At 58.4% G+C, this 16365-nt stretch overlaps 1 protein-coding gene across 5 annotated transcripts in view; it reads right to left on the bottom strand.

The window, feature by feature from the left end:
- Positions 1–6114: 6114 nt before the first annotated feature.
- LOC108406989 (phospholipid-transporting ATPase ABCA3) overlaps positions 6115–16365 on the bottom strand; it is a 37514-nt gene continuing 27263 nt past the window's right edge. For all 5 annotated transcript variants that reach the window (XM_037004455.2, XM_037004459.2, XM_037004456.2 and 2 more), the window contains 12 exons: positions 14533–14806; positions 12929–13133; positions 12345–12564; positions 11930–12088; positions 10962–11134; positions 10296–10424; positions 10017–10211; positions 8687–8874; positions 8062–8232; positions 7619–7809; positions 7424–7497; positions 6115–7019 (listed from right to left, as the gene is read on the bottom strand). In XM_037004455.2, coding sequence (XP_036860350.2) covers positions 6888–7019; positions 7424–7497; positions 7619–7809; positions 8062–8232; positions 8687–8874; positions 10017–10211; positions 10296–10424; positions 10962–11134; positions 11930–12088; positions 12345–12564; positions 12929–13133; positions 14533–14806 — 2111 coding nt within the window. In that variant the 3' untranslated portion in view covers positions 6115–6887. The remainder of the gene's footprint in view (positions 7020–7423; positions 7498–7618; positions 7810–8061; positions 8233–8686; positions 8875–10016; positions 10212–10295; positions 10425–10961; positions 11135–11929; positions 12089–12344; positions 12565–12928; positions 13134–14532; positions 14807–16365) is intronic.

Genomic DNA, 16365 nt, shown 5'->3' with positions numbered 1-16365 from the left:
TGGCGGATGCGGCTTAGCGGGCCTGGCTGGTGCGGAGATGGGTCCGTGAGGTTAAAAACCGTGCGTGGTGTGCGGGGTGACCGCGTAGACGCTCTTCTGCGCGGGCGGAACTCGGCCGGGCTGGCACGCCGAGGGGGCAGTGTGGATGAAAGAACGGGAGCAAAGGCAGCGAGGAGACAAGGTGCGGAAGGGAGGCGGCTCCGAGGAGCTGACCCTGCACCTGAGGCTGAGTGGAAGGGCGCGCTGGCAGCGAGAACAGTAGGTGCACAGGAGCTAAGGCTCGTTGGAAGAAGCGAAGGCAGGCCGGTGCGGTGGCTCCGGCCTAGGAAGATGGAGTTTAGCGGTGAGGGAGGACATGGAGGGTGTGTGCAAGGTACAACGCCTCCGGAGGCTTCATCACTTGCACGGACGGCGCAGGCAGGGTACCTACCTGTCGGAGTGAGACCCAGCGCTGAGAGGGCCAGGGCTTTAGGGTTTGTTCGCTGCTATGCATCCAGCTACCCCAGCCTGTGCTTGGCAAACTCCATGACTGTTAGTGGGAGGAAGGATGGTGCACTCGGCCCTAGACGTCCGAACAGGTACGTGTAGCAAGGAAGAGAAGGAAACAGACCAGAGCGCTATTCTGGAGGAAGGAACTGACTTGGAGATGATTTATGGCAGAGTCCTGGATGTAGCTTGGTGACCGGGGTTGGATGGATAGTACTGGGGACAGGGTCTGCAAGTCGTTGTCCTCTGCTCCACGTGGTTTCCCCAGCCTGTGGATAATGACCCCTTTTCTTTTGTCTAGTCCCCGTGGCTCCGTCCAGGAAGTTGTGTGTGTCCCTAACACCTCATCCTGGGCTGAGGGGTGTCTGAAGAGTCTAGGACAAAAGACAGCTTGGGAGGAGCAGCCTGCCTCCTGTGACCCCTTTGCTGAGGCACAAGCACAGTTCCTGGGGGTGGGGTTGGCCAACAGCGTCCGACTGGGCTTGGGTCCCCTCTTTGGATTTAGGCTTGACTAGGGCAGGGCATAGCAAGTTAAATTCTCTGTCTCGCTGTCACATCTGCCTGGCCCTGCGTAGAGGGTAAGTGGAACAGAAGGGCAGCCCTGAGCCTGCAGCAGTGAGGGTTGGCATTAGGGATGGGGCTGCTTTGGTGAAGGTCTGGGAAGAGGCCATGGCAGCCCTTTGGAGCCCCACACTTTTTGGGCCAAGCATCAGTGCATACCTGAAAGGCCTTGAACCCAGAGCCTTTGCCCAGGGTGGGGAGGCAGCTGGCCCGTGAGCCCACCATGGCAAGAGAATGGGGATACCACCAGCTGGCCTGACAGCCCCCTCTTTTTTTTTTGTAATGCTCTAAAGTAATATAATCTGGCATGAATTTTAACACATTTTATATTAAACCTAAAAGGATGATTTATTCACTTAGAAACTTAATTGTATTTGTTTCTAAATATTACTGATTTTTGTTATCAAGTATGTTACCAGATGTTAAAACTTTACTAATCTGAACGTCTTGGCTTTTGCCATTTTGAGGATCAACAGAATGTTCAGAAGAAACATAAAATAAGGAGTCCTGGCTCTCCCTCCCAGCTCTCATTGGCACCATACAGAATCCTTGGGGACTGAGGACAGGGAGCTGGGGTGCTCGGAGACCTCAGGAGGTCTTTGGCCCAGGTCAGATGGAGAGGGTTGGGAGGGGCTCCAATGGACAGGGTATTCAGCAGCGGGCCTCTGGCCTGGAGGTCTACACCACAGGCATCCTGCCAGGTCTGGGGAGTGTCCTGAGCCCCCTTCCCTTTCCTCCCAGGGCTGAGGGCCACCTGTTGGCAGTGTGGGATTGCTCCCACTTTGAGAGCATACCTGCAAGGTAGAATGTTCCCTCCGCCTTCGTCCTCTATGGGTCTGGTGGCCTCTGCTGTACCTGCCCTTGGAGGCTGGTGACCCGGGACACCAGAGAGGGTCAGGGATATTGTGCTGGAGTTCACAATGGGCCAGGTGTGTCTCCCTGTAAACCACACCAAGGAAGCACTTGAACCCATTTGTTAACAGTCTCTGCACCGCAGACACGGGTGACTCAGCTGGTTGGAGGAGGGGTTTGGATGAGGTCAGGGAGGTGATAATAGCTCCATGACCTTGGGGGAGGCATTAGAAGAGGTGGGTTGCCAAGGCCGTTTCCTGCCTGTGGTGGTGGATGCCTGCAGCTGCTCAGAGCTCAGGGAGTGGGAGCCCAGGAGGAGGCACTGGTGGTCCTGGGAAGCCCGGCAGGGTCTGAAAGGACCAGCCAGTGAGGGCCCGGGTTTGTGGTGAGGCTCCCCAGCTCCGAATTCATGTCTCCAGAGTTGAGGGGGTGGTCAGGTCCTGAGGCCCCTCACTGGGAGCACCTCTCCCAGGAGGTGCAGGCTGCTCTCTGGAAGGGTGGTAGGGCCAGGGGCTGCTGAGCGGTGGGCTTGCGAGCCTGTACTGGTTTCCATGCCCAGAACCCCATGCCCATCTCTGCCCTAAGGAAGCTGAGGATAGTGACCCCTGAGCTGCTACAGGGTTGGAGTGGGGCCCTGTCAGAGCTAGGTGCAGAGCAGGGGAGCTGGAGGCTGAGCTGTCCCTGTGCCATCCACAGCCAGTCAACTTGGAGCTGCTCTGACTTTGGACACGTCTGTGGGGTGTGGGCTGGGCCCCAGGAGTGGTGCCCAGTCAGCCCCATATATTGAGGAAAGCAGGCAGGGCCCCTCCTCCTCGGGCCTGACTCCCCAGCTTCAGCCCCTTCTCCTGCCTGCTTGAAGCCAGGCCAGTGGGTATGAATGGGCTCCAGGGCTCAGGGCTGCTCTGCCTCCTGGCTCTCTCCTGGGGCCCTGTGGGGGCTGGGGCCTCCACCTTGGTGCCCCTTGTTGGTCAGCCTCCAGGCCCACTGGCCCTGAGCCTTCTCTGATGCAGGGCCCCCTTGGTGTCTGCCCTCCCTTGGGGAAGGGACAGAAGCTTCAGGAGCTTGAACTTTGGGGGCTCAGAGTCTGATCTTAGCTAGGGTTCAGTGTAGGAGTCCTTGCGTCTGGAGGGTGGGATGCTGCATACTCGGCCTGCTGGCCTCAGCTGTGGGGTGGGGACCTGACTTTAGTGTTGGGGTACCTCTCAGAATCCCTATGGGGTTATTTTCTCAATGTAGGAGTGGGTGGGGTTTGGCTTAGGTAGAGCCCTGTCTGTATCCCCAGGAATGTCCCTGTCTGCAGTGAGGCTCTGGCCCCCAGCGCAGCCAGCAGGGGCTGGATGGCACGGGCAGCCCTCACTTTCATGTCTTTGTGGGAGTGGGGAGCCCAGAGGGCCTGGCAGCTTCCTCCAGAAATGCCACATTAGTCCCCAGAGGTGAGGTCAACAGCACTGTCAGGGCTGTCACACAGACGGGGCAGCAGGAATCCACTGCCCTGGCTGGCAGTCTAGGTCCAGGCTAGCCTTTTGAACCCTTCTCCCCTCATCCCCAAGCTCTGGCCCTGTGGGTGTCAGGTCTGACTGCCCTGGGGCCTGGGACATTGCTGCCTGCATGTGTTCAAGGAATGGACCGAGTTCAAGCTACACTGCTGGGGTCCAGGCCAGGCAGGTTCAGCCACCTCTGCACGGGTGCTTGGCTGCCCCCAGACAGCCTGTGATGCCATTGGGCCTGTTTGGCCTCTCCAGGTGCTGGCCTTGGCTGGCTCCACCATCTGCCTTGGTCGGTGTCCTGCTTTGGGAGACCAGGCCCAGGGATCACTGCAACTCAGGTAGCCTTGGCTTGCCGTGGAGTCCTGGATAAAAGATGTGGGATTGGAATTTGCCCAGCAAGAAAACTGTCCAGTTTGCTGAGTCCTTATAATCAAAGAGCACCCTGTGAGGGATGCAGGCAGACACTGGGGTATGGGTATGTCTTTTGTTTTGTGGGGATCCATGGAGTTTCTGGGTGAGAGGGCTTCCCTAGCTCATGTGGACAGCAAAGGCACATGGTGGGGACCATTTCTTGGTGCCAGCCTGCCTACAGCAATTGTGCCAGAGATTGCAATTCGTCTTGGTATCCAGGTTCTACCTAGGGTGCCTGCCTGAATTAAAGACTAAATGTCCCAGCTCTCTGCACCTGGTGCAGCCCTGTGCCTATGTGCTGGACATGGACACAGGAGCGTGTGACACCCTGGAGCTGTGCCCTCCATTTCCTCCCCCTGCTTCTTGATGATTCCATCTGGAAGCTTCAGGGGTACCTTGGACCCTGAGACGTGACCTTGAGGGAGGCCTGCACCTGGATGGAGTAGGCAAATGGAGTCTGGCTGCCTGAGACCTTGACTGTAACAGAAAGCTTGGACTGCCTTCTTTGGACTTTGGACTTGGCGAAGAAATAAACTGTCCGATGTGGGGTTTTCTGACATGCGCAGCAAGCCTGATGCAGTCTTCACTCTGCTGAAACTTCTGTGGTCAGGTCGGGTCCCCTCGACCTATGACCTGCCTGGAAGCCCTTTGCCACCTCAAGGGGCTTGGCCTTGGCCCTGCCCTGCAGCTGGGCTCCCACTCCCTGGGTGGCAGCCCTCCTGGTCAGAGCCTAAGTGCTGAGTGCGGCTGTCAGCTAAGGACAGTCCCCTCGCCCACTCTGTTTCAGTGGTGCCACACTGTTGGACAAGGCAGGAGTTTTCCCCAGGCCCTGCTCTCAGCCCTGATCTGGGTGTCTGCCCACTGACTCCTGTCCAGGCCACACAGGGCAGGGATGGCACCACCTGTCTCCCGGATCTTCTGACTCCTACAGGGGGCAGGACAGGAGTCAAGTCCCCGTGCACCTCCCAGATGCACCAGCTGTGTGGTACCAGCATCTCTAGGGCCCCTCTGGGCCTGAGGATCAGGAATGGGGCTGGGAGTGGAGCGGGCGCACTGCCTTGATGGGGGGCCCATGCTCCTTCCTCCCACCTCCCTGGGCTTAGAGCTGCCACAGCTGGAACCAAGCCTGTCGCGGGTGGGGAGGTGGGTTCTGAGGCCTCACTCCTGGGCTTGCAGCGACCCCACAGATGACATGGGGACACCATGTGGACTACCTTTCTGGGGCTCCTGCACTTACTTGCCCAAGCTCTGTGCTTGGGTGCAGCTGCAAGCTCCTGCAGACACCCCTGGGTGCCTGGGCCTCTGGTCCCCAGTGCCACAGCCTCACCACAGCTGCTGGGTCTTTTTCTGAGAAGGATCTCGGCCTGACAGTCCCCACTTTATTCCTGCCAGTCTCTGCACTCATCTTCCCACTTGGCCGTCAGTGAGCCACCTCTCCCTGGACTGACACGGTCCTTCTGCACGTGCTCCTCCTAGGTGCTGTTCCTTCAGTCCTGAGCGCCTCTCCTCACACTCAGTTTCTGTGGCACTGAAGGAGAAAAATGACAGATTTCTAAACCTCCAATGTGGGCTTCAAAACAAGCCCAGGGCGCCTTGTTGTCGGGCTGTTGGGTGTGGGCATATGCCTGGGCATGCTGGCCTCTGCCTACCTCCTGGGACCCGGAAAAATGAGCCACGGCTGCCCCTGAAGCTAAGGTGCAGGCCCACCTCTCAGGTGTTTTCCGTAGGGCAACGTTTAGGATCACAATCACCCCTAAGTTCATTTTTTACAGCAAGGAACTAAATGATGATAGTCCTAAGAATTTTAAAGGGAATAAACGAGCTATTGGAAACTACTTGCAGCATTCATAAACTCTGAGAGACTGATAAAAATGCAAATTTGAAACTGTCCCAGATGAAAACAAGTCTTTTCCAAAACTGAATTCTAAGGAAATGTAAAACAGATTCAAATCATGGATATTTAGAAAAAGGTAAAAAAAAGTGCATTTAAAAAAAGGGAGCAGATACTGAATTAGAATATTCTGGAAGATGTAAGTGGTCCTGGAGGCAAAGGCCTCCTGCACACCCAGGTCTGCACCCTCCTACACCCACCCTACGATGCTCTTCTCTTGCTGTGTTTATCTGACCTGTTTTTGCGCTTGCACTTTGGGCTTATTCCTTCACCTTCTGGCAGTGAGTTTTCTATGTTTACTACATACCAGGAAAAACTACCTCTTGCTCTTGTCTGTCTGAAACTTGGTATAGGAGGCTTGTGTTAGGACTGTGAGTGGGTGAGTGAGCCCTAGGACCCCCACTGTGTGTGTGACTCAGACCGTGGTCATGTTCCCTCCCAGCCTTTATTTTCTGGACAGAATCACCATGTGTTAGGTGCATCCTCCCCTCATGGCCACTCGGTCCCATCGTGGTCCCCAACTGGCCTTCCACTGGTGGCATCTTCAGAGGCCAGTGTCAGGACCAAAGGACCGCCTTTGCTTCTTGTGCTGGCTGACACTGGCCGACGCTGGTGGGGTGAGGCCAGGCATAGGGTCTGCTCAGTTAATGTCCACTGAGGAGCAGGGACCCCCAGGATGCCCCCAGCTGTACTGAAAGCCAAGACCTCGAGGCCGAAACAGGGCTGGCATCTCCCTCGTGGATGGTGACTGGTGACCTGTTCATTCTGGGCAGCTGCCCCCTGTTCTGGGTTCCTGTTTCACCCCCAAAGGAGCTCTGTGCCATGTGCAAATGTGGAGAGGTCACTGGGGAATCTCTTCATGAGCGGTGAGGGAAATTTAATCCCCGAGTCAGCTGAGGTCCCTTTCTGGGTGGCTTTCTGCCCAGAGACCCCCACAAGGCATGCCCACACGGACTGCTGGACCCGCTCTTGGGCTGGCATCTTGAGTTCTGGAGACCGGGCTTTGGCATCGGCCTTAGATGTGGATGTCTGCATGCTGATCCCCAGTGTGAGGGTGCTGACGGGCCCAGTCCGTACGAGGCCTTAGTTCATATCCATCACAGGAAACAGTGATTAAGAGTAAAGGTGCTGGACAAGCTGGGCTCAGAGGAAGAAGGTGCCTGCCTGAGTGCCCATTCCCCCTGCCCCTGCCCAGCTCCTCAGGGCCCCTCACCCTCCGTGGGTGGCTGCAGGTGGGCAAAGCCCAGGAACACTTGCTCCAACGAGATCTGGCTCACGGAGTAGTCGTCCACCCCGTACTTCTCCTTGGCCTTCTCCAGAACACCAAACACCTTTTTGGAAGCAGAAAAGCTGCTGATAATAAGCCTGGGGCCTGGCTCCTCAGCTAGTGTGGGACTCCTCTGGCCATAATGGGTGGGAAAGCCCCCAAAGATCCTACTCCTGCCCCAGCCGGACTTGCCAGGGGAGGAGGAGGGCCACACAGGGCGAGTCTCCTGGCTTCCCAGTTCAGAGTATGACCTCGGGCAAACTGTTCCCTTCTGGGCTGGTTTCCCTTTTTATACCCAATTCTTTCCAACTCAGATCAACCTCCAAACCTAGCAGATAACTAGAGTGAGTGTTAAGAGTGGAAACTGCAGAGATTCCTCTAAAGGAGCCTGGAATCACCAAAGAAGGGGTGGCCACCATGGGGACCTCCGCCTGCCCCACCTGAGGCCCAGAGCGGCCTGGGGCTCACCTTCGCCCAGCTGAGGTCATCGCCAGGCAGGTGGTAATGGACCATCCCCTGGTGCTCATCTTCCAGAACGCTGCCTGCACAAAGGAGAGACCGGATCCCCTTGAGGATCAGCTGCAGGGCCAGGGCTGGGCACCTGGGCCCCACAGAATCACAGCCCTCGTTCCAGGGTTCAGGCACAGTCGCCCCTGCGCACACCTGGGAAGGTCAGGTCCACGAAGGCCTTGAAGTCCTCCAGCGCCTCCTGCTGCCCGTCGCTCCGGACCTTGGCCCGCAGGGAGTAGCCACTCCCAAACTTGCTCTTGAGGTGTTGTGGGCTGCCCAGGCACTTGAACTGACCCTGCACCATGATGGCCAGCCGGGTGCACAAGGCCTCACACTCCTCCATGCTGCGGAGAGGGGTGGAGGCCTGACCCAGGGCTGGGGGCTGCCAACGCCTGCCCACAGCAAGGGCTTGTGCAGATGGGACGTGTCGACGCCCAGACGAGGCTATTCCTGATTCCCGTACTCAGAGTGTGGCAACATGACAGAGTCTCGGGACTCCTCACAGACTGAACCAGTTGGTGAAAGGTCTTCTGTCCACCCGGCCCCTCCCATCCCGGGCTGGCTTCTCCACAGACCCACAGGGACCCCGGCTCTACCTATGGGAGGTGATGACGATGGCCTTGCCAGACTCGCGGGCCCTGGCTATGGTGTCCCAGAGCAGGCGCCGGGCCACAGGGTCCATGCCGGTGGATGGCTCATCCAGGAAGATGACCGCAGGCTCTCCAAGCAGGGCAATGCCAGTGCTCAGCTTCCGCTTGTTGCCACCACTGGGGGCAGAGAGGTTGTGGAGTGGAGCAAGGCTGATAATTAGCATGGGCTCCCTGGGTCCCAGCACAAGACCAGGCCCAGTGACGGTACAGCAGCAAGAGGAGGAGGAGGTAAGCAAGGCTGGAAGGCCCACCATGAAGGCCCCAGAGAAAGCTGTGCCCAGGGGCTTGGTCCATGCCCCCACGTAGAGCAGTAACACCCTCTGTCTGCACCTAGGAGCGCATGACAGAGGCCCTGACATCACCTGTGCTGGCTTTGCCTCCAAGGAGTGGGAACTGGTAGGGCAACCCCTCTCACCTGGCTCTGCTGGTCATGCTACCAAATCTGTTCTATCCTGGAATGATGGGTGGGGACTCTGGCCCTTAACCTGTGCGGCTGCTCCAGCTCTACAGCAGGGAAGACCCTGAGGTCACTGAGTCATGGGGCAGGAGAGCAGCTGGGGAGAAGGCGCACCTGTACGTCCTGACCAGCTTGTTGGCGTGTGGCTCCAGGAGCAGGCCCCGAAGTGTGTTCTCCACGCAGGCACTGATATGTCGCTCAGGGATGCCCCGGAGCCGGGCGTACATGACAAGTGTCTCCCGGCCTGTCATGTGGTCCAGTAGGGCATCAAACTGAGGGCAGTAGCCGATCTGCTGGCGCACCTGGGGTTGGAAGAGCCATGCGGAGTGGGTCAGAGAGAAGCTTGTCCAGATTTCTCCAGGAGATCTGTCTGGGGGCTCAAGAGGACCGAGCAGTGCTTTGTTGGGGTTGCAGGGGAGGGGCTTGGCAGCTCAGGGTGGCACAGGCACCTGCAGCACCCAGTGAGGGCTCAGACATGGGCCAGAGGCAGTGGCCAGGGCTATGCTGGTGCAAGGGCATGTTGTCATACAGCAGTTACTACTGTGCAGGCATCTGCTGTGTCACGCACTCACCAGACCTGTACAAACATCTAATGTGTGCAAGAACTTTCTTTCTTTTCCCCAAATAAAGGATGTTTGCTGGCAACATCTCTGGGGTGGGGCTTTGCCTGTTCAGAGGCCCGGCAGCTGGTCTCTGATTGAGTGACCACACCCAGCAGAGCTTCAACAGCATGGCCTTCAACAGCAGGTGAGGGACAGTGGCAGGGATCAGTGGCTTCCAGAGATGGGGTCGTTTTCCTTTACCCTCTTTGGGGTTCTTGGGCTTGTGGAATCTGCTTAATCTAATTTTGGGAAAATTTTAGTATTACCATGTGAGTTATCATCTTTCCCCCATTCTCTTTTCCTGCTAATACTCAGATTAAATCTACTCTTTTCCTTCATTTCCTGGATCACATTTATAGTTTTCTTTCTCTTGCATGTGTTTTCAGTCTTTATTTCTTTTAACACGATGGGCAACTGTTTTATAATCAGGGTCTGATGACTCAAATCTAAAGTGGTGGGCTTTGTGTCTGCAGGTTCTGCCTCCTTTGTTTTTGAGGGTGCACGGCTCACAGGCCTCCAAAGACTATCTTGGGGGGCTCTTCGAAGTCTAGGATGAAGGCCGTCCAGTGAGGGTGTGTGCTGTCCCATGCAGGTGCAGTGACAATGAGCCTCTGATGCCAGTTCAGGAGACATGGCCAGTCCCAGGCCCCATCTCTTCTCCATGACTTTCCCTGCTACGGGGCACATGATGGACTTTCCTGCAATCCCCAGGGGTAGGTTCACCTTGCCCAGGAGGTTTGGCCCCACTCCTTGCCTTATCTTGCTGTCCGCGAACCGAGCCAGGGATGAGCCCGGCCCTGCTGCAGATTGCCCCCTCTTGCTGCCCCCCTGGCTGCACGCACCTTCCCGACATCAGAGCTGATGCTGTGGCCCCCCACAAAGGCATCCCCAGTGGTTATGCTCTCCTCCCCTGTTAGCATCTTGAAAGTTGTGGTTTTCCCAGCCCCGTTGAAACCCAGCAGGCCGAAGCACTCCCCCTTCTGGACCGCAAGGCAGATCTTGTCCACGGCGAGCAGGGGTGCCTGCTGCTCATATACCTGGAGTGCCGGGAGAAATGGCAGCAATGGGGAGGCTGGAGGCAGTGGGGCAGACCTGGCACAGCGGGCGGAGGCCTGTCCTACCTTGGAGAGCTCCTTGACAACTAGAGGTGGCACTGGCAGCGAGTCCGGGCTGGCAGCCAGGATTCGGTTTCTCTCGTCTGCCACGTCCTGGTCCTCCGGGAGAGCTGGGGTCCGGGTGTACGCCTCCATCTAATTGTCCCAGAAGAGGACCACACAGGTGAGTTCCAGCCCAAGGGGAGCTTTTCCGCGAGAGAAAGGCTGAGGGTCCCCGAGACCGCTCACACCAGCTCAGTGCCCTGTGCGCTGATCCAGACCCTGCACATGCAGAGCTGGTGGCCTTCAGGGCTGACACTGGCATTGAGGAGACACAGGCTACCTGAGGACCACAGACAGTGCTGGACTCGTGGAGAAGCTACAGAACTCCTCAGGGAGAAAGTCATGTTTTAGAGAAGGCAACTGGCCCAGGTTAATCTGTCCATCTGGTGTGGCCTCTGGCTTGTGGGACAGGATGTGTGTGAGGAACGTGAGGGTGCCTGGTCCCCATGGCCGCAGCTGAGGCTGAGACTAGGCCCCAACCCTGCCCACAGATTCAGTGTCTCGGGACGGGCGAGCCCTGGTGATGGTGGGGAGCACAGCCCCTCCCAGGCTGAGGGCTGCCAAGGACACATGCCCTGGCCTTGCCTGGCAGCCCGAGGGGGGTGGAGGCGTGTCCTGAGACCCACTCACCAGCGCCCGCTGCCTCCGGGAGGCACAGATGCAAGTCTTCAGCCTCTGGGGCAGTTCGGTCTCCATGAGGAAGAGCACAGCAAGATAGGCAAGTCCCGAGGTGGCCATGGAGGCCACGAACCTGCCAACCCCTGGGGCCTCCCATGCGTAGAAGTTGTCCTGGTACCGGATGTCTGTGAGGGTGAGGAGAGTGTGCTGTGCCCCATGCCTCTCACCTCCCCAGGAGCACGGCTCAGCCCTGCCCTCAGGTCCCTCAACACAGGCCTTGAAGGTGCAGGGACCATTTGTCCTCCCAGAGAGCACCCCCCCTGCATTTGTCACCCCACCCCACACACCCTAAGCACTTCTGTGGTTTGAGGTGGCCTCACCTCGGATGGGGGGACCTATAGCGAGAGACCAAGTCACACCCTTGCTCGCCCACACACACCCTCCTGCAGGTGTGGCACTGAGATGTGACAGAGATAGGGCACAGGGATCAGGGTCTAGCGAGGGGACAGGCACACAGCCAGGTATGCGGCCAGGCACTCCAGGGTTGGTCCTGCAGAACAGGAAGTGGCCAGAGCACAGATGGAGCCTGCTCAGGACACCCGCGACTCTCAGAGGGGCAGCTGAGTGGAGCACCATGCAGGCCCAGGAGGGTGTATGGCAGGCTGAATGGTGGCCCCCCAGGAGGCATCCATGTCTTAACTCCAGAGACCCAGGGGCGACCTTACTGGGACATAAGGCCTCTGCAAGTGTGATTAGTCAGGGGTCTCAGGGTAAGATCCTAGACTTAGGATGGGTCCTGAACCCAGTGACAAACGTCCTTGCAATGGAAAGGCAGAGGCCACTGTGAGAAAGAGACTCACGGAGGAGAAGGCTGCAAAACAGCAGAAGGACGGGGGTAGGTCAGGCAGCAGGGTGGGCTTTCTGAGCTCTGGGCCTCCCCGAGGGGCCTCCGCAGGCAGGGGCCCGGGGCCGGCACTCACTGTATTCGCTGCAGTAGTGGGCCGCGACCTCGGACGACCTGCAGTACCTCCGTGTCTCGTAGTTCTCATAGAAGCTGCTGACCGCCATCCCCAGACAGTGGCTGGGCAGCACCAGGAACACATGGTCCAGGGTTCTGGAAAGTTCTTCCAACTTCACCGCTGTGGGGAGAGAGCACAGGCCAGTCTCGCCCCCTGACAGGTCCAATCAGGGAGGGCGGGTTCCCAGCACTCCTTCCCTGGGGCAGCCCCCCAGCTCTGAGAAACTGTTTCTGAGGTGCTGCTGGTGATCAGGGCCATCGTGGGCAGAGGGCCGAGCCTGGCCTGGTGCCTGTCAGTGCCTCCTATCCTCTGGATGGAGCGGCTCTGTGGGTGCTCGGGGGGCAGGGTGCCTGGGGGGCGGTCTCCAGGCTCCCACCTGGGATGCGCATGATGGTGACCACGAGGAAGGTGGCGATGCCCGACAGGATGTTGAATATGGTCAGCCTTGTGTAGGCAGTGGCCGCCCCCGAGAAAAGGAAGCTCATGAGATACATGAGGGGGATGATGGCCCAGCCATAGACCATCAGCAGCAGCAGAGCGTCAGCCACGTGGCCGTCCCGTGTGAAGGCGTGCACGTTGAAGGCTTTGAACACCACCTGCAGCGGCACAGGACTGGGCAGCGTGGCAGGCCTGCTGGGCAGTGCAACCAATCCAGGCCCCCACCCATGGCAGTGGCCCCTTCCACTGCCCCCTGCCCCTAGTGGCTTTCATGTCCTATGAGGTTCCCCCTTCCCCCATTCCCGATGGCACTGTCACCAGAGCACCCCACCCCAGGACCCTGCCTACCATGGGTGGGCAGAGGTAGAGGGGCATGGAGTCAGAGGAATGGGCTGTAGGGCATCCCACCATCCTGGAACCAGGGCGGAGCTGCAGCATGGACCTCGGGCTGGTCTGTGCAGGGCCCCAAGGCAAGCCCCCTGGACATGCAGGGGGAGGGTCCCAGCCCCACGCAGCCCTCACCAGCAGCAGCAGAGTGGGGATGAGAAAGGACACGAGGTCCCACAGCAGAGCAGAGAGCCAGAAAGTAGCCACGCGGACTCCGCTCACGAACTGCATGTGCTTGGCCTGAATGCCCCTCTCGCTGACCGCCAGGGTGGAGAACGTGCTGGCCAAGAACGCCATGGCGAAAAGCAAGTTGAGGGCAATGTCGAAACCCTTCCGGCCCCTGTAGGAATGGGGGGGACAGCAGGTCAGGGACAGAGCACAGTGTCTGGGAGCAGAGGACATTCACCGCTGTGGGGGGAGAGCACAGGCCAGTCTCGCCCTCTGGGATCAGAGGACATTACTCTCTAGAGCATGTCATGCAGCAACCCAGCTGCTAAATGGGCTTAAGAGGGAATGCGCCAGGAAATCCCCACCCACGAGAACAGACCTCTGCACTTCCTGCCTCAGGGATGGCACTGCTACTCCTCCAGTCACCCTAAGTCTTTCCCCTGTGCCACCCACTCCCCATAAGCAATCAGGTGACAGTGGCCTAGACCTGCCTTCCGCCAACCCTGAGGACCCCCTGCCTGGCTCCGCTCTGCTGCCCTGGCTGACCCCATGCCAGTGGGAGCCTGCAGGCTACAGCACCCCCACCTCTGCCCAGCACATTCCACAGCCTACGTGGAGCTGGCACCAGCACTTTCTGGAAACCAGCACCAATGGCCTTACTCTGTTGCTTAAAACACCCCATTTCAACAGGAGTGCTGGGCAACTGGGTATTTGGCCAAGAAAAGAAATGAAGTCCTGTAAAGTGGGGGAGCCTCAAAAACAAAGAAGGCAAGTCCCGAGAAGTCCGTACAGGAGTCACCTGAGTCCATTTATATGAACTGCTTGCTAAAGGCAGTGGGGAGTGCCTGCCATGGCTTGCAACAGGCAGCGGCTTTTGGGGTAGAGAAGGGAGGTGACAGAGGCAGAGGAAGATGTCCTAAGGCCCAGGGCCAGTCTAGAATGTAAGGTGGAGGTGAAACCACCCCTGTTAATTAGCTGCTCTGAAGTAGAGCGATGGTTCTGAGATCAACTGATTTTTTTCGGCTTTCTCTGGACCGTGCCCAGTTCTTGGGGCTCAGAACAGGCATGAAGGGGAGGCCAGGGCAAGGGATGGCAATGACAAGGCTGAGAGACACCCAGCGGGACCACTGCCAGAGGCACCTGACTCAGCTGTGTCCTACGGTCCTCCCTCACACAGCGGGGCTGTGCGTGGCATGAGTGTGCGTGGGGGCCCCTGGGAGCAGCGGCCTGCAGGAGCCAGTGCGAACTTGAGAAGAAGGCAGGCTGCCCCTGCCCCCATCCTCAGGGTCCCTGTGGGGACCGCAGTATGTGTGAGATGGGGTCTCAGCAGCTGATCTGCTCTCTAAGCAAAGGATGACAGGGAGGCTGAGGGGGATGTGGGGCAGTGGTTCCGTGGCCAAGAACCAGAGGCTTCCCCAGGGCAGAATATCCACCTATGTGGCCTTGGTGGCCTGTGACAGGGCCTAAAGTGGCCAGTCCTGATGAGAGGTCCCAGTGGGCAGGTGGGGGCAGGTCCTGACCTGATGGGGTCGGGTCCTGGGCGGGAGTAGGGGTGGGGGAAGAGCCCATACTCATTGAACTGGTCCTTGGCGGCCTGCAGTGTGCTCCGGGGCTGGGGGAAATTGGAGACTGTGATGGAGGCCCGAGGGCCACACAGAAGCTTGAACAGAAGGTTGTCCACGGTGGTCAGCGCAGTGGCTGGGGAGTGGTATGCCTGGTTGTTGAACAGAGCAGTGACGACTGTCCGCTCGCCGACGTCTCTGAAGGTCGCTGCCACCAGGCACCGTTCATTAAAGCCGCCGCCTTCCACCGAGGCCCTGAAAATCAGGAACTCCTCCAAGTCACCTGGGGGCGAGGACAGTGTCAGCAGTGTGAACGGCCAGCCCCCGTCCTGCACCTGGGAGCTCTGCAGGCCTACAGGAACCATAGAGAGGGCACATCGTCTGCCCTCTGTGCACCTGCTCAGGGCCGCAACCCATGCAGCACAGTCATGGCGACAAGGAGAGGCTGGCTCAGGAGAAGGGCTGGCTCTAGAAGGTAGGGCTGTGGAACATGTGGGTGGCCTGTGGGCAACACCCGAGGGGCCAGTAGGTGCACAGAGGGACCACAGTGGGTGTGGACTGGCCCTTAGGACATGGGATGAGCTGAGGGCTACCTCCAAGGGCTTTTACAGAGGATTCTCCTTCCTAGCTTTCTGTTTTTCTAATTTTTATAGAATAAGCACCCTCTTAAGGTAACAAAACACTCTTAAGGTAACTAGAAAAACTTTCTCGTTTCTAGAAAGAGTAGCCTGAGGGTGAGAAACTCTGCTCTAGTCACCTGGATTTGGGTCCTAAATTCTCTGGGTATCCAGGTTCTGGGCAGCCTGGACGCCACCCTCAGGAAAGGACAGAATCCCCAATCCTGCCTGGACATGCTGCATCTCATTTGCTCCATGGCTGTGGTGTGTAGAGAATGAGGTTTCTGGTGAGGGGCGTTGGGGTGCCCCCCGCCTCGCCAGGGGCCTTAGGCACATTAAGATGAGTCCCACTAGGTCACATGTGCATGGGGCCAGCCATCAGCTGGCCACGGGGCTGCACAGTGCCAGAACCCTGCACACGGCCTCACTACTCTGGCCTCTCACTCGCCTGTAAAGTGGGAACAGTTGAGACACCCATGGGCAGGACCCAAGGGCCATTGGGGGCTGGGACATGTCAGCAAGTCCTGATACTGTCACAAAGGCTTCCATCAAGGCCCGCTGTGGTTCTTGCCACAAGGGAAAGGGGCATCCTTAGCAGCGTACTGAGACCACCAGGGAGGCAGTCAGAGCTGGGTCCCAAACACGACAGGGAGTGGGCACTGTGGCCTGGCAGATGGACTCGGGCTGGGGCACTGAGCCAGCCGCCCGAATCCCCAGAGCCACTGTGCACCATGAGAGCCCCCCAGCCTTTGGGCCAGGCTGGGCGACAGTCAGCAAATGAGGCAGCAGGAACAGAGTGACAAACCACAGTGCCCGCTGTCTCAGCAAGGCTGACTGGGTCACCAGGGCCAGCAGGGCTGAGCCGGGACCCCAAGCAGCAGGTGCACTGGCTGGGCACGTTCCCTCCTCTGTGGGGCCAGCCCGTCCCCAGATGCAGGTGTGAGCCGCTCCTCCTACAGGACAGACTCCTGCCCAGGCTCCGTGATGGCTGTGTCCACTGAGTCACACAGCTACCAGCAGGAAGGGGCCCAGGAAACCAGAAACCCTTCAAGCACAGACCCTGAGCCGGAGCACCATGTGCACTCTGAGCCCAGGGCCATGTCCAGCAGCCACTGTCAGGGGCATGGCTTAGTTTTGCTTCTGGGCTGTTGAAGGAGAACACCACAGCACTGTGACCAGCCCAGCAAACAGAGCAAAAGGTCGCCACAGCCTTGTGGGTAGTCTG

The sequence above is a fragment of the Manis javanica genome, chromosome 10 (genome assembly GCF_040802235.1).
Source record: "Manis javanica isolate MJ-LG chromosome 10, MJ_LKY, whole genome shotgun sequence".
NCBI lineage: Eukaryota > Metazoa > Chordata > Mammalia > Pholidota > Manidae > Manis > Manis javanica.
This window is presented reverse-complemented; position numbering and strand designations above follow the sequence as displayed.